This window comes from Orbicella franksi, chromosome 11 (genome assembly GCF_964199315.1).
Source record: "Orbicella franksi chromosome 11, jaOrbFran1.1, whole genome shotgun sequence".
Classification (NCBI taxonomy): Eukaryota; Metazoa; Cnidaria; class Anthozoa; order Scleractinia; family Merulinidae; genus Orbicella; species Orbicella franksi.
Window position 1 is genome coordinate 8,319,993 of NC_138155.1, and position 26,794 is coordinate 8,346,786.

General features: G+C 38.8%; 3 protein-coding genes and 1 long non-coding RNA gene across 4 annotated transcripts; all 4 read left to right on the plus strand.

Annotated features, from left to right (window-relative positions):
- The first annotated feature begins 516 nt into the window (after positions 1 to 516).
- LOC145460406 (adenosine receptor A3-like) lies at positions 517 to 2,427 on the plus strand. The gene has a single exon (XM_081445186.1). The coding sequence runs from the start codon at positions 568 to 570 to the stop codon at positions 1,519 to 1,521; it is 954 nt and encodes a 317-aa protein (XP_081301312.1). The 5' UTR covers positions 517 to 567; the 3' UTR covers positions 1,522 to 2,427.
- A 2,632-nt stretch (positions 2,428 to 5,059) lies between these two features.
- Positions 5,060 to 18,816, plus strand: LOC145502424 (melanocortin receptor 5-like). Its single transcript, XM_081481753.1, has 2 exons — positions 5,060 to 7,559; positions 18,759 to 18,816. The coding sequence occupies exons 1-2, from the start codon at positions 6,681 to 6,683 to the stop codon at positions 18,765 to 18,767; spliced, it is 888 nt and encodes a 295-aa protein (XP_081337879.1). The 5' UTR covers positions 5,060 to 6,680; the 3' UTR covers positions 18,768 to 18,816.
- LOC145502470 (uncharacterized) lies at positions 14,041 to 18,796 on the plus strand. The gene is made up of 2 exons (XR_014051327.1): positions 14,041 to 14,099; positions 17,973 to 18,796. It is a non-coding gene; the product is annotated as an uncharacterized LOC145502470 (long non-coding RNA).
- Positions 18,817 to 25,079: 6,263 nt separating the features above from the next.
- LOC145502052 (uncharacterized) lies at positions 25,080 to 26,585 on the plus strand. The gene has a single exon (XM_081481350.1). The coding sequence runs from the start codon at positions 25,080 to 25,082 to the stop codon at positions 26,583 to 26,585; it is 1,506 nt and encodes a 501-aa protein (XP_081337476.1).
- The last annotated feature ends 209 nt before the right edge of the window (positions 26,586 to 26,794 follow it).

A 26,794-nucleotide genomic window follows, 5' to 3' on the forward strand; every position in this document is an offset into this window, starting at 1 on the left:
ATAAAATACAAAATTGTCGTATTTTAACAGCGCTTATCATCCAATGCTTGATACCATTCACTTAAAAAAAGCGATTGTGTGATGGACCTTTTCGTGACGATTTCGTGTTTCACGTATAGTCAAAAAAGCCCTCTAGAGATTAATTTGTCGTTCTATTTAACTAAGTTAATGGGTTGGCATACATCTTTTTTTGCGTCGGTAGATGCTCGAAACAAGAAAACTTCAATTCCGTTATTTAACACTGTAGGTAATAAATTCTCACCGGGTGTTTAGTAGAACTCTTAATACTTATTCCTTAGACTTAATATTGCGATAGGCATACTGACTGCTTTATATTCATTAGAAAAGTCGTCCCAACCAAAGATTGTTGCACGAAAGACTGACTATTGCCGCAGGCCAATCTAAAGGAAGTTCAAGAAAATAGGAAGTGGCTTATTTTTGTTGAAACAGCTTGATATAAACACTCAGGAAAGCACAAGATGGGTAAAATATTCAACTAACCTCTCGAATAAGACAAACTGAATGTAGAAGGAAGAAATCTTGGCACCTACCTCAGAGCATCACACGATGAAGATGGGGAACCTAACTGTGCATAAGAACGAGACAGCGATTCAAGATTCATTTTGCAATACAAGACTCCTCGATATAAATCAAAAGATAATCATTTCTGCATTTAATGTTCCCCTTTCCATCACAGCATTACTGGGGAATATTCTGATCATCATTGCACTTCAGAAGCCGTCTTCCCTTCATCCATCATCAAAGCTTTTGTTTGGTTGCCTCGCAATCACCGATCTCTGCGTGGGCCTCATAGCACAGCCTCTTCGTGTTACATATCTGATGTCTCCAGAACAGTCCAGACTTTGTTACCATGTTTGGGTCCTTTATAATACCTTAGGTCTCATTTTTTGTGGTGTATCTCTGTTGACACTGACTGCAATTAGTATAGACAGACTTCTCGCCCTGATATTGGGGCTACGATACAAACACTTGGTAACTTTGAGGAGAGTTTGGGTCGTTGTTGTTATTTCATGGCTCTCAATAATTGCCATTGTAATCACAATCTTTTACAACTTTTCAATTAGCGATTTTGTGGTTAGCACGATCTTATTGCTGTGTATAATAATCTCAACTTGCTGTTACACAAAAATTTATTTCACATTACGAAAACATCAAGCGCAGTTACAGGGCCATGCTCACCAAACACGATCGAACAGAGGGTGCTCATGGCAATCCAAGAGATCTACTCCTCTAAATATAGCGCGATACAGAAAGTCAGTGTCCAGTGCATTGTGGGTAAATGTGACGTTAGTGGCTTGTTACCTTCCTATTGGTGTCATCATAGCTATATTTGCTATCACTAAACGAAATACGCTATCCATTGACTTAGGTTGGGAAATAACGACGGTAATCGTTTTCTTAAATTCATCCCTAAATCCTTTTATTTACTGCTGGAAAATCAGGGAAATAAGGCTGGCGGTGACGGACACCATTTCTCGCTTTTGTTATTGCTTAAGGTAAATGTGTACAAATATGTCTTTTTAAGAACGCATCAAGCTTGGAACATAGGCCACCCATATACCTGAAAACATTATTAGCTACAATATAATGATTAACGGATAACTTTAGGGATTCAAACAAAATGATGTAATGGTAGCGGAGAGGTAAGAAAACACCTGCTTTAAGGGTATATCCGCACAAGTTTCCTTCTGACAATTTTAACTAACAGCGCATGACCATTAAGGGCCAATACATTTAGGAAGGGTATGTATTTCCTCAGGACCCTTAAGTGATCCACTGGTTCGCAATAAAGCATTGTCTACCCAGTATCTAGTACACAGGCTGGTCAAGAATAGTTCGTCAATCAGTTGGAATGATAGCACCTCAGAAACGGGTAATTTTGAAAAGAGATTAAGGAGGCACCATTAAGCAAAGAAAATATAATTGTTTTCTAAAGTCACCACTCATCACAATATTTGTTTTAACTTATTTACCTTTAGTGATTTGTTAAATTGGTAGTTGGAGTTGGCAAATAATAAGCATAACGTGGACTGTTCGATTTTAAAGGGTGCATTAAAGAAGCTTAGACACAGAATATTGAGTTATTTTTACCATGCATAAAATTTCCTTAAAATTGAAGAAAACCTGCAAATAATAGTTTACTAATTTAGAAAAACACCATAGGGTTAATAATAAACTATAAGGGACCAAAGATGATCAAGGATGGAGGACATAAACTCGGATTACAAAAGACGAACTTGAAAATTTAGGCTAAACTTTTCGAGATGCGCAAGCTACTGTAACGTCTCTATGTTTAGACGTCTAATAATCTCAGTTGATGTTGCTATGGGCAACTAGTGGATCGACGCTACAGAAATGTTATTACTATTACAATATTACATTATCACAAAGGTAAATAAGGTAAATAAAGTCCATCATTTGATGGACTGCTTACTTTGATCTGAGAAACCCTTTCACAAGCATAATATGTAATATATTGCTGATGCCCTATCGGAGTTTTTCGGAAACGCAATATTCAGGCACGAAAGTAAGGGCATACTGGGTATGAACCCTGAGACGTACAGGCTAACTCGTACCCCTACCTTAGTACAAGGGGGGATAGAGGAATTCCCCCCCCCCGACATTTGACGGAGTCATTTGACCCGCTATCTTGGATTTTACTATTCTTTTTTCAAAAAAAGTTAAGAAATAAAGAAAATTAACGCAAAATTAAACCAGAATTCGTATGAAATGTATAAATTCATAAATTTGTGATATTTGATGAAGAAAACTGGAAAAAAACTACAGAATAAATTCTCTCAAAAACCTGATTTTTCATCAGACTTGATAGTAATGTTAATGGTAACTTTATTTACAGACGGTAAATCCTTCAGAAAAGATTGTAAAAGATCAGCTAATTATCGCTAACTAAACTAACTAACCTAAACTACATACTAAAAGCTGCTTTACAAGGATGCCATGTTAAAACTCATTCAAAACTGTGGTGACGTATGCAAATCATACAAAGATGTTGCTGCACGAAGGTCACTGGATCGGCTGTTCCACAACCTGCCTCCGCTGAAAGCGAAACTCGCCTTCAAATAATTGGTGCGGGGCTGCGGAAAAGCCAATTTATTTTCAGTGTTCCTAAATCGATATGATGTTATGCCTAGCACTCAGATACTCAGGGGTATTCCCATCTAAAGATTTGCACATCATAACAGCAGCTTATTCAAATCTTTGATATTTGAGTTTACACCAACCCAGTGCCCGGAACAATTCATCGATATTAGAGTCATAATTGGCACACATTAAAATACGGGATGCACGATTTTGGAGCTTCTGAAAAATTTCAGAGAGACCACTGCCACAGTTTCCATAGACAACACTACAGTAATTAAAACATGGTTGAACTGGGCTATCATATACATTAATTAACATAATAAAGGTGTATGATGTCGTATTCGCTTGATTGCACCCAATGAAGAGGCAAAGGCAAATGTTTTGTATATGACATGGAATTTGATGGTTGCCATGGCAACGTCAAAAATGATCGCCACACAATTGACATACGAATATTTTAGCAGAGAATGAACGAGCAGCTACTGAAAGTTTCAGCCTCTTTGAGTAAATCTTCTGAGAGTTAAAGGATAAAGTATATGATATAGAATATTTAGCACAGATATCAAGAAGTATCGAGCAGGAAAATTGAATTTGTATTTAATTTGAATTGACGGCTACGGGATATTTAGGCCAACAGTTATTGAGCCATAGGATACTCAGTCCCTTCTCCCCCTCCCCTCCTAATGAGGTCTCATTACTGTCAACGGTCGAAAACAGGAATAACTACGCGAGTGGTATAGAAAAATGAGCATACTGCTTCCTGCAACAGGCGACATACGAAATCGTTCCTCGTAGGGTTCCTAATAGCGATTAGGCGGTCGTTGGTGTCAAGTTAAATAAACCAAACAAAATGCTTTCAAATCCTAGGAGAATGACTCCTGCATTACCTTTTCAATCCTACATTCTTTCGAAAAAACAAACCTGCAAAAAAGAAGAATTCAAAAATTGTCACTTTTGGCTGCATTGAAAATTAAAAGAGAAAATTCAAGGTCAAAAAGACAGATCAACCGAAAATAAAGTCAATATTTATTCAGGTATATAATAATAATAATAATAATTATTATTATTATTATTATTATTATTATTATTTGTATATGTGATTGGGGGCCAATCAGGAGACCCAGAGTTGACATGAATGAGTAATTGTATTTTTCTAAGATTGACATGTTATAAATTAATCATCTGAGAATAATTAGTTTTGTTTTTGTTTTCGTTTTTGTTTTTGTTTTGTTTTTTGTTTTTTAACATGTATTTTTCTCAGCCTCGAAGAACCAAAAAGAATGTTCGAACTAGTTTTGTGATGACAAATGCAACTTATTTTGTGTACCTCTCTGTACCCCCGTAAATAAAATTAGAAGTAGAATCACGTGTCTTGCTTTCTTTGTTCCAGAACAAATAAACATACTTGTACGACAGGAAGACATTTAAAATATAAACAGTTGAATATAACCGAGCATCAAATACTCCAATTGCACCTCGGCAATGATAATAATAATAAAGACAAATTGTACCTCAAAATTTATCAAGGATATCAGCCTTTAAGGCATTTTGCTTAGAAGAAAGAAATTTTCATTTTAGTTAAGGCACAGCGATAGCGGGTGCATATAGACAGGGGTAAAAAGTTTAGGTATTTCGGCTGTAAAATAACAGCAGCAGATTGGAGGCAACATCCCTTTTTTTTTTAGAAACATAATATTACCACGGTAGCTACATGCATGCAGTGTCTTAAGAGTTTTGGGTATTCATAATACATTGTTAGGTAATTTGCACATTCATAATTTATATATACAACAAAAACACAACAATATTTATCAATACACCGATCCTGTAGAAAGGGCCTGAACTATGGGCAAAATCTTTGAAACTTTAGAAAAAAAAATAAAAGAGCTATTACAGCCCTTGTCCCTTTATTAAGGCTGGTTCCGCTAATACACAAACAAAAGTATAATCAACATACGTAGACGCAATAACAAAAGGCGTTAATTATCAGCAATTTACTGCGTTCGCGCAAGTCGGTACATGCGTCAGAGTAAGTCAGCTCTAGCAGGTGTTTTGGTCAACAAAGCAAGTCCTCGAAAATAATATTTAAGGGAAAACGAAGGAACGATTTCTGACTGCTAAACTAAAAGGTGAGTACATTGAAACTCATGCAGTATTAGCTCGTGGACTTATAGGTAAGGGTAGGGGGTAAATCACGTTTTTTTTTTTTCGCCTCCACAAGTGGGATACGTTTCTGATAACATCAGGGTTGATGCATTTTCTTCGTGTCGGGTTAGTAACTGGTGTTGCCGAATTTTTGTAGCAGTTTGGCGAGTCCGTAATACGATTCAAACATTGAGAATAAGGATTTAAAATAACGTATTACGATATTCGTTACGCTATGATATCCAGACTTCCAACAATATTTTTGCATTGTTAACTGGTATCTTGGAGCAATACCATGTGATATTTTTTGCTCGACCTTTTCGCGTCTTTCTTCCGTCGAGTGGTATATGGGTCAAATTGTATTTTTTTCGAAATTAGAGATAAATCTTGTGACTACCTCATCACCGTATTATTGTACTTTGCAATTGATAGCCTACTTGTTTTCACGAGCCTAAAGCTGGTTTAGGAAACTAAGGTAAACATCTTCAGCCAAACGCCCGAACAATATTTGATGCAAGTGATAAATCTTCTAATTTTCCTATGTGCTGATATATATCAATTGTTAGGAGAAAGTACTTGTAGGCTTTATGGCATAAGTGGACCACACACATGAAATCGCACAATCATAATCACGCATCTTTATAGCCCTAAGAACACGTACATGTCTTCGGCTGCGAAATTCCCTTTTTACATTTCACAACCCCTTACCTGTCTGAAATGTTTATACTTAGCGCGTCTTCTCACGGTTATGGACTTGGATGTTGTGTTCCCCAAAAGAAGCATAAATTTTACAAAAACAGTTTTGTATTTACCCGTAGTAAATAGAGGGAAATGGTTAGGAAACCTGGCAAAGTTCTTTGTTGTATGTTTTTGTGCGCTATTTTGGGATTTGACCCTCCACACAACCTGACAAAATACAAACAGTGGTTGTATGTGCTCATTCGAAGCATTCCGATTACGTAATTCACGCAAAGTCGACGAGCATAGAAAAGAGATGTGCAGAGTCAAGGACCTTCCAACATAAATCTCAACATGCATGTTTACTTCTTTGATGTTTACCGGTCCTCCTGACCGCTTCCCTCAATTAACTATGATTTACCGGAGCAGAAATTTGTAATGATTTGCCCTAGTTTAAAGGGAGAAAGTTTACTACTTAGGTTTATGGGTAAGCCAGAACTATACTCTCTGCTCCAGAGAAAATATCAATTATTAGCTATTAATAGGAAATAATCATTCCAATTCAACGACAGGAGCAACAAACGACAGCTAAACTACTGTTACTACGCTCAGCAGGACGCATGAATAGAGTGTTGAAAACGTCTTCGTGAAAGATTGTGGACTTAACAAAAGGAGTGCCAAAACTGAAGAAACATTAACATCTAAAATTACCGGCTCAGAGGGAGAACACGAAAATGGCGACTTCGAAAGTAAATGGAGATGGAAACTACACAAGTCTGTGTAGCACAGGTCTCCATGGCACACATCAAAAGATTGTGTATTCCACAGTCAGCAGCACGCTAGCTGTAATTGCAATTTTGGGGAATGTTTTGATCATTGCTGCTCTTCAGAAGGTGTCGTCACTTCATCCGCCATCAAAACTTTTGCTGGGTTGCCTAGCAACCACTGATCTCTGTGTGGGCCTCATTACGCAGCCTATACATATCGTCTTCTTGGCATCACCAGAAAACTCCAAGAGTTGTTACTATCTTAACTTGCTTTTTAATAGCACGGCAGTAATTTTTGGAGGAGTGTCTCTGTTAACACTGACTGGAATAAGTGTAGACAGGCTTCTCGCTCTACTGTCGGGATTAAGATACAGACAAGTGGTAACCTTAAGACGTGCGTGGATTTTTGTTGCCGTGTTTTGGCTTTTCTGCCTTGGAGTTGCGATGATGTTCTTTTACGACTATCTTATTACTATATCCATCATTTGTATAGTGATGTCATTCTGCATATTAATGTCAATTCTCTGTTATACGAAAATCTACCTGAAGCTTCGCCATCACCAAGCACAGGTACAAGAAAATGTCCACCGAGGACAAACGAACAGTGAAAGAAGTTCGCTGAACATAGAACGGTACAAAAAGACGGTCTCCAGCGCATTATGGGTACAAATTACATTAGTGGTTTGTTATCTCCCGTATATTATCGTAACTGCAATAACTACCATCACAGAAATGCATACACAGTTCCTTGACCTTTTTTGGGAGGTAACGATATCTCTTGTATTGTTCAACTCATCTCTAAACCCATTTTTGTACTGCTGGAAGATGAAGGAAGTGAGGCAAGGAGTGAAAGTCACAATCAGACAGTTGGGGTGTCTCTGAAATTTCTTTATAATAGCTTAATTGTCACTTTATTCGACTATGGTGATATTGTTGCGGGGAGGGGGGGGGATTGGTATCTGAATTCAAATGCTTAAATGGTGAAATTAATTTTAATTTTTCAGTCAAAACTTCAAGTTCCCATCATACTTATAATACACGCAATAAGGACAATTTCCATTATCCTAAGGTGCGTCCCAATTGGTATAAACAGAGATTTGTTTTTCATGCCATAAGGGAATATAATGACTTAGAACCTAGTATAAGAAGAGTGAAATGTTCACATATTTTTAAAACTAGCTAGACCCTTTTGTATAGCTCAAGATTTCTTTGTGGTATTGTATAATTTTACCGTGTTAGTTCTGTGTATTTAGTTTGTAATTTAATTTTCTACATAGGGCTTCCTTGGCGAATTGTGTTCCCTGGTTAAATAATGTCATCACCATCATCATCATCATCATCATCATCATCATCATTGCTTAACTGTTTAGTATCTTTTCGTACGGATACCTTATTTATTAGATAGTCTGTAATCTTGCAATCGTTATGTCGCACACCCTAAACTGGAATCACGTGGTTATACCATTATATCATTGTACATAAATTAGTGTTGTTCAGTTCTAATAAAGCAGTTGTGTAGAGCACTTGTCACGATTCATTGCGTACTCTATAGTAGTACTCCGGATCCTAATACACAACACTGTACAATGTACCTGGATCTAAAGATCATTTACATTGTCATCGGTATGTCCGGGCCTCGGCGCTTAGTGCTTAGTGCTATATAGGTGTCGCACTATTTAACAAATTGAAGTCAGTTTTTCATTCGTCTGTCCTGTTATTGACCAGGAATTTCGTCATAACGTTGTCAAAGTACCTGTGGATCCACGAGGCGATAGCCGAGTGAATCCGCAGACTATTTTGATAATGTTATTTTGACGAAACTCATCGTCAATAACAGGATAGACGCATTAAAAACTGACAACAATTTACGATAACAAATTGTCAAATTGTCCGCTCTTGCTCGTTGACGCATCCCATAAATTATAAATTCATGTGTCTGTTCGCTTGTTGACAATAAAAATTAGCCAATGAGCGCGTCAGAATTTCTGCAGTTATCGTAAAAATCGGAGTTGCGCAAGGAGCATGGGAAGAGTTTTAGCGGAGTTCAGGCGGCCCCAAAGGGACGCCAGGGATCCGGAAACCCATACTCAAATTAAAAAAAAAAAAAGAAAACCCAATAACGGATTTCCTCATGGTTGTCATAGCTAGAGGTATTGATCGTGAACGTGTACGCGCGACGACGACGGCGATGACGGCGGCGGCTGCGGAGTTGCGCGATAAGGCGGCCATTCTCCAGCTAATAGGTTGACAGAGACACGCAGCCCTGGTTTTGAGCGGACTTCTTTGATATTGGACATCTATGTTAGGGTCCACTGACACCTATCGTAACAATTTATATGCTGACCAGTGACACGTGATCATGTCGCGGACTCAAGTCTAGAGCTTGTCGTGGTCATGTGTTTTTCGACACACGATTCGACTGCTGACCAAGTGCTGGTTCTTGATCGGATCGCGGGCTCATTTCAAGTTAACTTGTTGTAATCAGTACCGGGTTGTTCGGAAGCCGTTCAACGCTAACCCAGGATTAAAAGTTAACGGAAGAATATTTTTTTCTTGTATGCAAATACTTTTCATTGCTTATGTTTTGTACAGTTCGAGACTACTCGCAAAGTACACTTAGACCCAATACAGAAGGCCAAACGATATAAACAGGAAACCTTACAGTACAGTTACAAAATTGAAATCAAAACTCTCGCTTGTCCTAGCATAGATTAATTGGGCTTTGAACAAGCCGACCCAGGTGTTCTGCTCTTAGACTTGGCTAAAAGTATTTATTAAACTTAAATCAATCGATCACTTACATCACTACAGAAAAGATAACGCTGAGTTTTGTCATTTGATTAAGTTTGATGCTTTTAGGTTGACCCGAGTCGGAAACTTACAGACTTTACGGAAACATGGCTCATAGATAATCTATGTAAAACAATATTCCGTATATATATATATATATATATAAAAAGTTAAGATGCTTCGAGCCAACAGGGATGCCACGCGCCAGAAGGATCCAAAAGGATTCGTAGTCCAAACCTCGAGTAATGAAATTTGTAGGCAATTGTGGAAAACGAGGACGGACAACTTCGAGCGAAAAATACGACCGATTTACTTAATAGAATTGAGGATCTTAACAGGAGTGGCCCTTTTCCCGAAGGCACCCTTTTAGTTTCTTGGGATGTTGTGTCAATGTTCCCTAACATAGATAATCAACTCGGTCTTACTGCAGTAAAGAAGGCACTGAATGCCAGAGAAAACCAGCTTCCATCCACTAATTGCATCTTAGAAGCAGTAGAAATTTGTTTGAAGAGTAATCACTCGGTTTTTAAGGAAAACTTTTTCCTACAAATTCATGGCACAGCCATGGGCCCAAAGAACGCCTGTAGTTACGCGGATCTTGCCATGGGGGAAATAGATTATCAAGCTAAATTTTCTGGCCCCATAAAGCCGACTTTATGGTGGCGATACCGTGACGATGTTTTTGATCTCTGGCAACAAGGCCTTCCTGCACTGCATGAGTTTACTGACTTTATAAATTCCCTATATCCTACCATTAAATTTGAATTAGTTTTTTCTGAACGCGAGCTTCACGTGCTAGATTTAACTTTACATCTCATCGGGGGTTTCATCCAGACAGACGTTTATTCAAAGCCAACTGATAGCCACTTGTATCTTCCACCATCAAGTGCTCACCCCAAACACGTATTCAAGGCTATCCCTTATGGCATAGCAACTAGGTTACAGAGAAACTGCTCTGAACAAGCATTTCTTGCCGAGAGAACAACTGAATACAAGGGTTATCTAGTCAATCAGGGTTATCCCACAAAACTAGTGGAAGATCAATTTTCTAAAGCCTTAACTACATCTAGAACTGACTTACTTAGAACTCGTGCCAAAGCGGAGAAGAAATTGTTTCCATTTGTAACAACATTTAATCCAAATTTACCTGATGTTGGTCGCATCATCAGAAAACACCTAGGTATTTTGGAATCCAACCCCAAATTAAAAGAATTTTTTCCGCCAAATTCCATCATAGCCTCTTTTCGAAGATCTAAAAACCTTAAGGAGTTGTTAGCGCCATCTCGTTATGGCTCTAACACTAAGGTTGAAGAGGTTGTTGAGGTTAAGGGTTGCTTTAAATGCAAAAGAACAAGATGTGATCTCTGTCGCAGCTACTTTGTTGAATCAAATTCTTTCCAAAGTTTTCAAACAGGCAAGAGCTATAAGATACGATTGAAACTTTCCTGTGATTCAAAAAATGTCATTTATTTGGCTTCGTGTAAGAAATGTAACTTACAATACATTGGCTCTACAACAACAGATTTTAGAGTTAGATTTCGCAACCACAAGTCTGCTATGCTGACCAAGAAAAAGACTTGTGAGGTAGCGGTGCATTTCAACAGAACACCGCACGACTTAAACGACTTTTCTTTCCAGTGTATTGATCAAGTGCAGATAAATGCAAACAATACAAGTAACATCGAAAAGCTTTTAATCACTAAAGAGGCATATTGGAGTGCACAGTTGTTCTCTCTGGCACCTTTTGGCTTGAACAAACATCAGGAATTCCACTCGAAAAAAAGAATAAACTACAATTAGCGCAAAAATAACTTGCAAATTTGGCGGTTATCTTAGTTCAGGTGTTCAAAGGCCCTGACCTTGGATCTTGTTAGCTTTGTTAGCGCTAGGTTTTCTCAGGGGCCCCCATCGGGGAATTTAGTACATTATTGTTGTTTAAGGGCCCTGTTTAGGGCGCCTGTTGTGCCTTGCCGCGGCATAGTTTCAAGGGCTTTGTTTGGGGATTTTGGGACCGCCTTTTTTGAACATTGAATATTTTACACGCGGGTCCCTTCACACTTTCGGCTGACTCGACGAATCGCGTTACTTTTTTGATATTAATCTTATTTGTATTATATTCGATTATTTATTCTTATTTGGTTTGTGTCTTTTGAGTTTTGTACCGCATTGTCATAGTATCTCGCTTAGTAATCACCGATTGTTTATCATTGGTTAATTTTTTCGTTTTCATGTGTTACCACGCCCTGTTATGTAATCATCTTTGTAATATGATGTCATTTTTTATACTGTAAACTTATTTAAGGTTATTGTAATTTATTATTCACTTGCACTGCAACTGATGAAGGTCTTTGACCGAAACGTTTATTTTTATTAAATTTTTAAACTTTTTTTTTTTTAGATTTCTTAGATTTTTTTTCGCTCGAAGTTGTCCGTCCTCGTTTTCCACAATTGCCTATATATATATATATATATGTTATTTGCCGGCTTAGGGTCGGTCCGTATATTGAAAAACTATGAACGATGTCTTGAAAATGCTGCCCGAGGCGCGCCGCAGGCCGAGAGCAGCATTTTGAAGCCCGGGGTTTTCTATAAGGCGGCAAATAACATGTTTATTTTATTTTATTTTATTTTTTTTCCTGCAGTAAATTGGTTTTACAGATTACAAATGGGTTTGTTTACGTAACTCCTGTCATTGAATCGGCTTGCGCTCCCTCTACTAACGATTTGTAAAAAATCTTGGCAACGAGCGAGTAACTCAACTAGCAGACGAAGAAAGATGGTGAACAGATTTTTCCGAACTGTTTTATGTTAGTTCCATAAATTTCACCAGCTAAGTTCTCCAAAATTGTTTTTGCGGTGTGAAATTTCGTGCGAAGTTTGAAGTTTTACTACAAAAACAATTTCTGTCAGTCGTTGCTTTTAAAACCACTTAAACTCAGACTTTTCTACCGTAAATTGAATGGCAGAAAGCGAGGAAATTCTCCTAAATACAGCAACGATCAGATAGGTAAACTCGACTGAAATTGACTAAAATTCTACGGCGAGAGAAACACAGGATTGCGCGCCATTACAGCGCCAAGCTACAAACAACCCAGCAAACTCTCACAACTTCAAAACACTCAATTGAATTTACTTACAGTGACTTTCCTTGCCATTTTAAAGTGAACAGAGAGAAACTTGCGTTGACTAATCGTCGCTAGATATGTAAAAAAGACAAAAGATTGACGATTACCGCTAACTTTTAGGAGCGAAATTTAGACAGCGGGGAAAAACTCCGGCCCGTGGGCCGTATCGTAAAAAGCTGGACCAGTCATCTGCGTATGATTAGCCAATCGAATTCGAGGATTTAGGATTCCGGCCCGCTCAGATGCTTGCGAAGAAAATAGTAGGGATTATCAATGGAGATGAAAATTAATATCATTTGCGAAGTGTGAGAAAACAAATATGATTTAAGGAATATATTCGTATGAGCTTCTTTCTGACAATTTAAACATTAGCGGCCAATACATTTAGGAACAGAGCGTATTTCCTCTGGACCCTCCAGTGATCAACCGACTTGCAATAAAGTATGGTCTACTTAATATCTAGTACTAAGGTTAGTCAAAAATAGGTAGTCAATCGTTTGGAATAATTGTCCTGAGAAAAGAAAATATGGTTGTTTTCTAAAGTCACCACTGATCACAATATTTGTTTCTACTTATTTAGTTTCAGTGATTTGTTAAGTTGGTAATTTTGGAGTTGGCAGTTAATAAACATTATTATACATTGAACTCACTATCTCTTTTCTGAATTGCCGAAAGCGTGTAGTGAATTTTCGAAATCAGCGTCTGTAACGTCATAGCTGCAGATTATACAATAATCATGTCAAGGACACTCAAGGTCACGGGTAATCGTGTCATAAAGGACCGCGGTACATGATTTCTAAGGGTAATCCTGTCAAGTCCGCGCGCTTTGTGTTGCTTGCCGTCAGTGAAGAAGCAAAAACATGACTTTCATTTTTTTCGTTCAATGTGTAATTAAACAATTATTGGATTCGGTTTTCGTGATATCCAGAATAATTAAGGTCTCGGCAAGGGTTATCAGCCTCAGCCTTCGCCTTCGGCTTTCGGCTAATGATATTACTATTACAATACTATTCTTCGCTGGTAGCTGCATGCATGCAGTGTCTCAGGAGTTTTCGGTATTCAAAATTACATTTTTAGGCAACTTACATATTCATAATTTCTATATACAAAAAGACAGCAAAATTTATTAATACCAGCGCCGATCCGGTAGAACGGGCCTGAACTATGGGCGAAATCCTTGAAATTGTGGAAAGAAAAATAAAAGAAAGAGATATTACAGCCCCTGTCCCTGTATTAAGACATAATCAACATATGTAGGCGCAATAACGTGCTGTTGTTGGAAAATAGTCCCAACACAAGGCGCTAATTATCAGCACTTTTTACTGCGTCTGCGCATATCGGCAAAAGCATCAGAAAAATAAATAAAAAGAAAAAAAAAAGCTTTAGCAGGTGTTTCGGTAAACAAAGCAAGTCGTGATAATAATGTATGAAGGAAAGCGAGAGAAAAGCGCTCTGACTACTAAACTGCAAGGTGAGTACATTGAAAGCCATGTAGTAATAGCTCATAGTTTTATTGTTGATAAGATACTCGGTACAGAGCAGATGTATTCTCGGGGTAAATCATGTTTCTTTTCGCCTCTGCGATCATGGATGTTGCCGCATGTTATTTTCCGAAAGGGTCGGGTTAGTGAATCGTATCGCTGAGTTTTTGTTACAATTTGGCGAGCCTGTAAGACGAGTCACACAGTATATATGCACGTATACCCGGGGTAGGGGTAAATCACGTTTGTGTCGCCTCCACAAGTACAAGACGTTTCTGAACATCAGTCTCCAGAAGGGATAATTTTTTTCCTGTCAAGTCAGTGACTGGTATCGCTGGCAGTTTGGCGAGCCTGCAAGACGAGTCAAACAGTGAAAACAAGAATTAAAAAAGTATTACGATATTGACTGGGGAGGCGCGGCGATGGGCCACTTGGCTCGCATGCAGACTTTTTTTTTTTTTGCGATATTGACTATCCCATGATTTCCAAACTTCTCTCAATGTTTTTCCTAGGTAAACTGGTATTGCGGCGCAGAAATACACTGGGATATTTTTACTCCACCTTTTCTGATGAGTGGTATATGGGTCAAATTGTAATTTTTCGAAAATTAGAGATAAACCTTGTGACTTCCTTGTAATCGTATTGGTGTTCTTTGATAGCCAACTTGAATTAACGAGCCCAATGGGGGTATATACATCTAAGGTAAACATCCTCGGCTAAGGGCAAAAAAGCCCTATTTATTTTTGTTTTTAAATATTCAAGTTAAAGAAAAATGTCTTTGCGTCAGTCATACTGAAAAAAAAAAGAAGTGGCGATATAGTAATACAATAATAAGCATTCCACGCCTTAATAGTCTAAACCTCAAAATATTGCGCATATTTCCTGAAAGATTGCCCGATAAATTGTCATTATGTAATATTAGACTTCCATGAATACAATACAAAAATGGTTTCAATAGTAAAAATACGGCCGTGGGCGATATTTGAGGCAATTCATAAAGCTTTTATTTTGAGTTTGCGCCTAGGAATTGCTATTGTTCGGAGAAAGTATTAGTAGGTTCTCTGGCATAAGTGGACCACACATGAACTATCACGTACCTGTAGCCCTAAGTCAATATACGTTGATGCATTTATACACCTGCGTGAATACGTCCAAGTTTCATTTTCTTTTTGAAAATAAGATCATGTAAGTGTTTTTGGTTGCGAAATTCGTTTGCTACGTTTTACACTCACGTACCTGACGAAAATGGACTGCGATCTTCCGAAACGAATCTTGCGCTCCCCAAGAGTCGCACAGATTTTACAAAAGTTTTGCATTTACCGGAGCAAAATTTTGGAATGATTTGCCAACCAATTTTTATAACATAGCTTTAGCGTAGCACGCGTTCTGATTGGCTAATACGCTCGATCCATTTGCCCGTGGGTTGCACGCTCACGTCAGTTTGTTTATTTGTACTTTTTCTCGGCAATTTTTTTCATCGATGTTTTTAAAACATGATTCCTTTTTTTAAACTCCTAAAATATGGAAAGATTTAATCATTCTTCCGGATATGAGAAAGATTATTCCTGTGGGTTACGAAATTTGGAGCTCAAGTTTCTTGACGGGCCTCCACCTAAGAGATTTGCTAATTTAAGCGAGAGGGAGTTGAATCAGCTGGTTGAACAAAGGCACTCGGCACTCGGAGACAGACCAAAAAAAAACAACAAACTGGTCTGTATCAACCTTTCGAGGTTAGTAATGTATAGCGGGAGTTTTAGAGAGAATTTTTCAGCGATTTGGCGACAATAAAATTCAATACAAGCTTTCATTGTAAAACTGTTCTGTGGTCCAAAGCCATTTAAATGCTTTCGGCGAGCAAAACTTGTACAAGAGAGTCAAATTTCTGTTATAAGTCTTGCTTACGAAATCCTTCTGTTCTAAAAATTTTAAAGATAATAGTTTTTCTGAGCTTTAATAAAGGAATTTTTATCAAATATTGGTAGCCTCTGCAGATGAATTATTTCCCTTGGTTACAGTTTTGCTCGATCGCTCGACTCGCTCGATCGTAAATTGAACTCTTGAAATTGAAGAAACAGCCGCTCGAAGGAGCAATTGCATTGTGCATAAATATAAACTTACATTTTTGACAATTTCCTTTAAGACTCAGTCTTCTATTCATTTAAGCTTATTTTACCAAATAACGAAAGAAAGAAAGCCATTCATGTGTTCAACTTCAGACGCGCAACTCATCAATTTAAAACGAAATGGAAAGGAAAACGAAACCCACAAACCTGCTACTGAATAAGAGCATCTCAAACAGCTCAAAGACAGGGGTGTTTGTTCGCTTTCTTCTCCACGCTTTCTTTTAAGAAATGTCTGGTTCCATATTGTTCTTTTCTTTTGCCGGAGAGGCCATCAAGGACAGAGAGCTCAGCAACCAAAAGGTTCAACCATGTGTAGTTGGTTTTCAATTCTTCGGAAAACTGATCCAGATTTAAGCTTGACTAACGTTTGAGAAACACTTTTACCGAATGTAACTTTCGTTTGTTGTCAGCTTGATATTTAGGTTAACGAGCAGTTTGAAGTTGTTTGTTTTCCCGAGATCGAGAAAAGGCAAACTATAAACTCGCCGCGATCCAAGAAATATTTTGATGTGTCGCTTTGCATTATTTTTGAATGAACATTTTCGCGCGGTTTATCGCGTTTTTGACTTCATGTAAGCCGGACGGTATTCAATATATACTCAAAAGTCTCAAAAGTCTCAATTTCATAAAAGAACTGGTAAGCGTGCAGTGTGAAACTATCGAGTTGTGTATGCACTTGGGAGGTTTGCTAAGCACTCAAGAAGCTAGAGTCACACTCGGCAATCGCCTCGTGCGACTCTTACGCTTCCCTCGTGCTTAGCAGCCTCCCACATGCATATATAACTCGATAGTTGCACGCTGCACGCTTACCATTTCTTAAATATAGACGGAAGCTCACTCAAAAGATTTATGGGTAAGCTAAGCCAGTGTTATCACGCTCTGAACGACACATTACTGGAGTATTGGAAACGCCACCGCAACAGACTGTGGGAGAGAGAGAGAGAGAGAGAGAGAGAGACAGACAGACAGACAGACAGACAGACAGACAGACAGAGAGACAGAGAGAGACAGAGACAGAGACAGAGACAGAGACAGAGAGACAGAGAGAGACAGAGACAGAGAGACAGAGAGACAGAGAGAGACAGAGAGAGACAGAGAGAGACAGAGAGACAGAGACAGAGAGACAGAGAGAGACAGAGACAGAGAGAGACAGAGAGACAGAGAGAGACAGAGAGAGACAGAGAGAGAGAAATGGCGACTTTGAACGTAACTGAAGATGGCAACTACACAAGTCTGTGTAGCACAGGCCTCCATGGCACACATCAAAATATTTTGTATTCCACAGTCAACAGCACGCTTGCTATAATTGCAGTTTTGGGGAATGTTCTGATCATTACTGCTCTTTAAAAGGTGTCATCTCTTCACTCGCTATCAAAACTTTTGCTGGGTTCCCTAACAACCACGGATCTTCTGTGTGGGCCTCATTACGCAGCCTGTAAATACCGCCCTTTGGGCGTCGCCAAAAGACTCCAAAAGCTGTTACTATCTTTTCATGCTTTCTAAAATCTTGGCAGTAATTTTTGGGGGAGTATCTCTGTTTACACTGACTGCAATAAGTGTTGACATGCAGACTTCTCGCTCTTCTCTCGGGGTTAAGATACAGACAAGTCGTAACGTTAAGACGCGCGTTGATTTTTGTCGCCGCAGCTTGGCTATTTTCTCTTGGTGTCGCAATGATGTTCTTTTTCAACCGTCGTATTGCCATGTCCATCATCAGTACAATGATGTTATTCTCCATAGTAACGTCGATTGTCTGCTATACGAAAATCTACCTCACGCTACGAAATCGCCAAGCACAGGTACAAGAAAATACCTACCAAGGAGAAACAAACGGAGGAGGAACTTCGCTGAACGTAGAATGATACAAAAAGACAGTGTCTAGTGCACTATGGGTACAGATTGCATTAGCAGTTTGTTATCTTCCATATGCTATCGTAGCTACAATATCTAACAGCAAGGAAACGCGCGCACGATTAATTGAACTTTTGTTAGAACCAGCACTATCTCTTGCATTGCTCAACTCATCTCTAAACCCATTTCTGTACTGCTGGAAGATGAAGGAAGTAAGGCAAGCAGTGAAGATCACGATCAGACAGTTGTGGTGTTTCTCAACCTAAATGTACAATGCCTTCGATCTGAATGTGATTTGCATTGTCCTTGGTACCTTTTAGTACTCTATCGGCGTATATTACAGTACTGTATATTGGGGATTAAGGTGGCTCAAAACTGTTTCCAACGCTTTCCAGTACGTAGATATTGTGTCACTATTGCCACTCTTTACCAGCTGATGCTACAATCATAGTATCCAAAAATTACCTAATCATTGATGAACTTTGTTATCATGTTTGTTACACAATAGGTTACCAAAGCAATTGTATGACCTGTTATAACTACTCTTAATTTTAGCTTTAATTACCTATATTTTAAAAACGGAACTAAGACTTTTTTTTTCATATTATCAAATTTGATTAGCAGTATGACACAACTTTTAGCAAAACCTGAAAATTTCTTCACATATTGTCAGAGGCTCCTTAAATTTTCAAATATTTAATGCGTTCACCAATGTTTTTCTTTTTTTTTTCTTTTTTTTTTTTTTAATACCATGATTGCAAGAGCAATCAATAAAGAGTGGCTACAATTACCCATGGAGTATTGGATACTGTTGGGAACTGTTTTGAGTAACCTTTATGTATTATAGTACTATTTTATCCATTGTTTTTTTTTTTTTTTTTTTTAACGACGAGGAATTCCAAGATGGCGGATCCACCAGGTAGTTGTTTGGTATGAATGATGAAATTACCAAGAGATATAGCTTCAATATCTCACTTTGTTTAACTCAAAAACAACGGTTTTAGAATATTGTATTCCCTCTAATGTTCATTGTCATCGTTAGCACTTTCGTGAAATTACTGTGAAGGAGAAGGAGAATTTCCCATCCCTCAACCGTTCGTAGGCAGACAAAAAGAGCTAGATGTTGATAAATCTTACACCAATATCAAAGCCAATTTAGTAGTGATATAAATTCCAGTTATTGTAAACAACTACGAAGGAGAGGTCAGATAACTTATATGACCAATCTGTTCTTAATATACATTTCTGTCACCCAATTTTCCTGTACAAAAAACACTGTCTCATTGTGTGCAAAGGTCAAATTCACCTTTAGCGCCATTATGGTGTGTTAAGCCTGGGCCAATCAAATTGATGGTTTTTGCGTTAGGTCAGTCAAGGCCATGCGGTCTTATCTTTTCACATATGGTTTACTTCAAGTCCTTTAACCTCTCAGAGTGTTGCGAAAAATTCCCGCCCACCCAACCCTATTTGGCTCTCTTGGAGCACAGTATCACACTTAAGTATAGTTTGTATCAAATCTTTTGCCACACATAATCATATTGCTATGTAGTGGTTGTAGTTTATCCAGCTTAGTGCTGTTGGACTTGAGCACCATACTTGCCCATTGAGAGTTTTATTTATTTCATTCTAAAGTTACAAAGATAAATATAAAGTAGACAAGTAAGAGGAGAAATGGAAAAGGGCAAAAATATAACAAGCTAATTAGATACCCTTGTTTAATTGACAGTAATAATTAGGGTAAAAAAGTTAACTTAACATAGGAGAGGAAGGGGTATGAATTAATTAATACTGAGCAAAATAATACTGGAAGAGTGCTTTTTAAAAACGTTTTCTAGTCGCTAAGTTACGTATAGATAACGGAAGGTCATTCCAATAGTAACATCCAAGAGTTTGTTCTGATTGTTACTGTTAGTGTCACGCCAGGTGCTGGTTTGGACACATGGGCCACGCTTGCTCATTGAGCTTTGCTTACAAATGTTATAACATTAATTTGCTAGTTTAACAGGCTTAGAACAACACTTCTAATTGATTGATTGATTTCTTAGAATAAATAAACTTTTAGAGGGGATGAAGTGCTCAATATAGGTCGCCCTTTTCCCACATAGACTCAAATGGCCCCCCGGATAGCCATGTTACCAAAGAATCAAACCTATGTTGTTTGCTGTTCTCATTCTTCCGAAGGGAGAGGGGTAGGGGTGAGAATTAGGACCCCAGGGGGAGAATTAGGACCTCTCAATAGCTTGGTGCCTACAGTGACTCCCGGAACGGAGGGAGAGGATTATTTCCTCTTAGGGCCTGGGGATTAGGACCCCAGGGAGATTATGAGGACCTCTCTGCAGCCGGTTGCTGTTTATTAATAATGTACTTATCGCTTAGGTCCTCTCGTTGCTAACCACCTGACCGGTGTCATCCTGTACGATTCCTATTGGCAACTCGAGCACTTTATCTCCTGCCCCTTTTCTCACATCAAAAGCTGTTGTTGTCTTGTTTGATTTCATGGGTTGGGAGCATTAATGGTGTTTATAAGGAGCAGCTGGGTACCTTACCTAAATTACCCATGAAAACTGAGACCCAAGGCCTTAATCTAATTTTGTATTTCTGATTAACACATGGCACAATTTGGGTGGGTTTTTTTTGTCTGTTTGTTTGTTTGTTTGTTTTTTCTTTTCTACGAACAACAAGAGCTACAACTCAGAAAGATTTTATTACCACTAGAATTATCAACTTTTATTACCGTTAGAATTATCAACTATAAGAAGTTATTGAAGCATAAAGGAAAATACAAAAACAGTCCAGTTTTACAACACCAAAGAAGCACGCGATTATCTTTACTGGAGATATAAACTGATGTTTACTTTTGCCAACCATACACTCCAATATTCGAATCTTGTCTCGATGTTAGTTATAATTGATCAAGCTGTGAATAGATGACTTGCCGCACATTTCAAGGATCAATTGTAACCAGTACAAAATATTGCACGGGAAGAGAGAGGGAAAGAAAAAAAAAAAAAAGAACCTTTACCTTTTATTATTTTTACCGCAATAATAAAATGAATGATGCCGAACAGAACACAAGAGTAATTTACATCAGTTATTGCAATTGAATCATTTCTTCGTGTAATATCCGAAATAATGAAGTATTTCGCGAGTTTTCCAATCTGAAGCGGAGGGCTGATATTAAAGGGGCTAGGTCACGCTGTTTTAGGTAATTTTGTTTGATTTTGATAATTATGAGCTCTAAACGTCAAATTGGCAGAGCAAAAGTCTTTCATTTGCAAAATCACGGCCACATAACAACTGAGAATGATTTTCCAGCTGTGTGAATGACATTTTGATATAAACTGATATAAATTTGATAAAAAGGTAGGCCGACGTTTTCAAATATACCCAAATGCAATCCATTTTATTCCTATCCAGTTTTGTCCATCCATGTCCTTTCTTGGCTTTCCTGTGTTTTGTTTGAGATCTTCATAGTTTTGAGCCGTTTTTGTGATATTTTAGTTAATTCTATGACCATTTGATCGGTGCTGAAATTGTCTAAAATTGCGTGACCTGGCCCCTTTAAAATTACAGTACATCCCTCGTCATTAATTGTATTACAAAATGTTAATGATGCGTCATTAGAAACGTGATAATTACTTTTACGGTAACAGTTTGGGTGACTCGTTAACATATGCTGAATTACTATGTGGTACATTTTGTTCAGGTTTGACAGAAGAAAAAAAGTCCAAATATTTTAATTGAAAACTTGTTTATTTGCTTGATTTATTCCTTAAGTATTTTATACTGGATTAACCTGAAGGAAGCAGACCATTATCAGTTATAAAAATGGCTAACTTAACGGAATATGGAAACTACACGACTCATGGAACTTTCTATTGCTTTGTGGGGATCAGTGGAATGAAACAAACTATATTCCTTTCAGCATTGAATTTTCTTACATTTATCAGTGCATTCCTTGGGAATGCTATGATCATTGTTGTTCTTCAAAAAGTGTCTTCCCTTCATTTGTCGTTAAAACTTTTATTTCGTTGCCTTGCCTGCACCGATCTCTATGTGGGCCTAATTTTACAGCCTCTCTACATTACATATTTACTGCCTTCAGAAGATTCCAAATGTTGTTACTATTTCCAAACCATTACTAATATGGTAGCTGCGGTATCCTATGGGGTGTCGCTATCGTCTTTGACTGCAATAAGCGTGGATAGACTTCTCGCGCTGTTATTGGTGCTAAGATACAGACATGTGGTAACTTTGAGACGAGTGCAGATCGTTGTAGTCTTTTTTTGGCTTTGTAACGGTGCCGCTGCAATAACATACCTTTACAACGACAATCTTACTATAGCTATCGTCTGCACGGGGCTGTTACTGTGTTTAGTAACCTCGGCCTTCTGTTACACGAAGATCTTTATTACACTCCGCCAACGCCAAAATCATCTTCTACTACCAGAAGAAGATCACCAAGAAGGATCGAACAAAGTGGGAACTCATATAAAAATAGCACGATACGAAAATACAGTATCCAGTCCAATGTGACTACAAATTACATTGGTAGCTTGTTATCTCCCATTTGGTATAGCAATGGTGGTAGTTTATTTAACTGAAACTTATCCTTCATCTCTTGCCCTCGTTTGGGAACTCACACTATCTCTTCTTACGTTTAATTCTTCTCTTAACCCGATTCTCTACTGTTGGAAAATCAGAGGAGTAAGAAAAGCAGTAAAGGGAATGATAAGGAAGACATTTTGTCCTGTCAAGTTAGCCGTACCATCGGCCTAGACTGTAAAGAACAAATACTGAGAGCATGTTACTTACAAAAGAGTTAACGCATACATTATTTCTGAGTTCTAGAAAACAAACACAAACAAACAAACAAACAAAAAAAAAACAGGTTGAAGATGCTTGCATATGAAAGCAGTCAACATTTTATTTTACTAAAATAAGTTAAGTCTGATAAGAGTCGACTTTCCCTTCAGAAAATCGAGCAAATTAACCACAATGACAGGTAATGAAGATAGAACAGTTCAGCAGTGGCTGTTCTCGTAATGTACTCTGTAAAAGTTTCCAGCACTATTATAAGAGCAATAAATAACAACAGAAATCATAATTGATTCGGATTCTGAGGGGAGACTAGTATTATTTACATTAATAATAATTACAAGTCGGTGAAAGAAAATAGCATAGAAAGTGAATATCGATTGGAGCCTAGAGGCTAAAGGAACCGCAAAGTTTCGAGGTGGCTTCTAATAACTATTCTACCTCGTATTTGCATACAATCGGAGGTCACGTGAGATAGCAAGCATGTGATATCCGAGCTCAGTGCAAGTTAGCTGTCCGACCAAGCAGTCTAAAGTTCATTCTCGCAGTCTTATTTTCGAGTGTTTTAGACCTTTCTACGTCATGCGGTTAACATGTCTGGAGGAAAAGAATCCGCAGAATCGGCGAACGAAGACCAGTTATTGGCTTATGACCAAGACGAGCACAACAACGCCGGAATATCCGGAGAGAAACATCTCGACACGCCAAGTGTCATGGCGGCCAAGGCCCCTGTGAGCGACTCGAACATTTCGATGTCGCATGCTGACGTAAAGTTTCTTTCGTCAGCAATACTGACCTTGTCACAGAAAATGGATAAATTCGAGGAATTCCCTTCTAAAGGGAAAGGAAAAGGCAAAGGTAAACGGCTGAGTGATGACCGAGAACATCAACACGGTCTTCCCGCCAAGAAACCCGCCAAAGACAGCTCGATCTCCTCGAGCGACCAACATGAGAACGAAGAAGACATTCAAACTCTCAAGGATAAAGTAAAGGGTGAAGATGGCGATCTTGAGGCGGAAGAGCCAGAGGAAGACGAAATTTTAGCGGACTTGGAGAAGGAGTACGAGTCTGAACACCTGACGGGCAAAAATATTCACAGTCCACAGCTCGCCAAACTGCAACCGCAACCGTTTGCCAGATAAATTGCTGAAAGAAAAGCTTGAGCGCCAAGCTAGACCGGAAAATTGCGATACTGCTAAACCCACAAGGGTAAATCTAGGCATCTGGCGTAAGCTCCGTGAGCCCACGCAGAAGAGGGATTTGCAGCTGTTCAAAATCCAGCAAGCCCTCGTTAAAGGCATAATCCCAGTCGCTTGTTTGACTGATCTGTCCATGACAGAGAGGAAAGGCCTAGACGAGGAAGGGGTTCAACAGATAAAACAGTTTGGACTCGACGCTCTATCGTTGCTGACGCATGTTAACTATGAACTTAACATGCAGCGAAAGCAACACGTGAAACCTGATATTGGCAGAGATTATGTCTCTCTCTGTTCTTCTCATGTGCCGTTCACTGACTTGTTGTTTGGAGATGACCTTCAAAAACAGTTGAAAGACATAGGAGATGTGAATAAAATTGGAGCCAAAGTGCAAGGTCATAGAGGACCCCACAGATCCCAAACGGGCTATGTCAACAACAATAACTCCAAGGGATCTTTTTCCCACAGAAATCAGTCAAAAAAGTTGAAGGGCCAAACCTACAAACCCTGGCGACACAAGGACTACCAGAAGTCCAGCACAAACAACAAGAGGTCATCTCAGTAACCCACGAAGCTAACACGGTAAATGCTGTTTCAAATTTTGTTGCTGGTAATATAGCTAAACACATCTCTAACTGGAGGTTTATTACCACAGACCCAAGCATCCTTGAGATTGTGTCAGGCTATTTCATCGAATTTGAAAGCACACCATGTCAGTCAGCTGTGCCACATATTACTTTTTCTAACGGCGATGATCTCATCATTGCTGGAGAGATAAATAAACTCCTAGAGAAGGGAGTAATTAACAAAACTACTCATTGTGACACTGAATTCATATCCACAGTTTTTACTCGGTCCAAGAAAGATGGGTCTCATCGACTCATCCTAAATCTTAAAAAATTGAATGAATATGTCACATATCACCATATTAAAATGGAATCTCTCCAGTCAGCAGTACAGTTACTTAAAAAAAGACTATTGGATGGCAGTTTTAGATCTCAAGGATGTTTATTATTCTGTGCCCATAAACCCCCAGCACAGGAAATTTCTCAGGTTTGAGTTTAAAGGATCTCTTTATGAGTTCACCTGCTTACCAAATGGCCTTGCATCGGCCTCTAGAGTATTTACAAAGCTCATGAAGCCAGTATATGCAACATTGAGGTCAAAAGGATATCTTATACTAGGCTACATAGATGACACCCTTTTGCTAGCAAAAACACCTTATGAATTAGAGCAAGTTGTGGCTGAAACAGTTGCTTTGCTTAGATCGCTGGGATTTACAATTCACGAATCAAAGTGTGTCACAACACCAAACCAGATTGCCAAATTCCTGGGATTCTTACTGAACTCTAAGGACATGATCATTTATATGATCCCTCAAAAAGCAGCCATTATCAAATCCAAGTGTCACAATCTAGCACATCTGGAAGGAACCATTCCAATTCGAGATGTGGCCTCTGTAGTGGGCCTCATGGTCTCAGCCTTTGAAGGAGTTCAGTATGCACCTCTGTTCTATAGGTCTCTAGAAAATGACAAGACGTATGCTCTAAAAAACAATGGATGGGACTTGGAGGGGAAAATGACACTCTCCCCTCTAGCAAAACAGGACCTTTCATGGTGGATCACCAATGTTGATCAACTCCCCAAAGCCATCACGCCTAAACCCTCAGACTTAACTCTCATGACTGACAGCTCTCTTAAGGGCTGGGGAGGGGTGATTGAGGGCACATCATCTGTAGCGGGTGGCAGATGGTCACACCAAGAATCCCAACTACATATTAACCTTTTGGAATTGAAGGCCATTCATCTCGCCTTGCAGGCCCTCTGCAACCATATGCAGAATCGCCACATAAAAATCGTTTGTGACAATACTACTGCTGTTTCATACATTCGTAATATGGGCGGTACAAAATCTTGCAGTTGCAATGACATCACCAGGGAAATCTTTATGTGGTGCATAGATCGAGAGCTAACACTATCAATTTCCCACTTACCAGAGAAACTAAACACAGAAGCAGACAAGGCTAGCCGTGAATTCCACAGTAGTAACACTGAATGGTCGCTAGACCAAACCGCATTTAATGAGTTGAAATCAAAGCTGGGTGAGCCTGATATTGATATGTTTGCGTCAAGGCTAAACCACAAGACAACCCACTATATAGCCTGGAGACCAGATCCAGGGGCAGTAGCTTTTGATGCCTTTACTATAGATTGGTCCCACTATAACCTTATCTATTGTTTCCCTCCGTTTAGTCTCATCGGCAAAGTCCTTCAGTTCATACAAGAGAGCAAAACAACAGCCATCCTAGTTTACCCACATTGGCCAACACAGTTCTGGTATCCACTCCTGCTTCAGTTAATGAGATCTCCACCGGTAAAAATCAGGATGCACAAGAAGACTCTAACATTGGCCTATCAACCAGAAGAAGTTCACCCTCTGTTCCCCAAACTTCAGCTTCATGGATGTCTTCTGTCCAGTCATCATTAATTAATCAAGGCGTAACATGGGAGCCTTTGAACACCATCTTGGAATCATGGCGATCAGGACCCGTAAGCGATATCATACATATATTTCAGCCTGGGTTAATTTTAGTAGTGACAATTCTATCAGTCCAATGAACCCAACCCTGCAACAGGTTTTGGAGTTCCTGTCATTCCAATCAAAAACAGTTGGATATAGTACGGTAGCAACTGCTC

Excerpts from the sequence above, each read along its gene's own strand:
- LOC145460406 (XM_081445186.1), top strand. The coding sequence starts at position 568 with ATGAAGATGGGGAACCTAACTGTGCATAAGAACGAGACAGCGATTCAA.
- LOC145502424 (XM_081481753.1), top strand. The coding sequence starts at position 6,681 with ATGGCGACTTCGAAAGTAAATGGAGATGGAAACTACACAAGTCTGTGT.
- LOC145502052 (XM_081481350.1), top strand. The coding sequence starts at position 25,080 with ATGGCAGTTTTAGATCTCAAGGATGTTTATTATTCTGTGCCCATAAAC.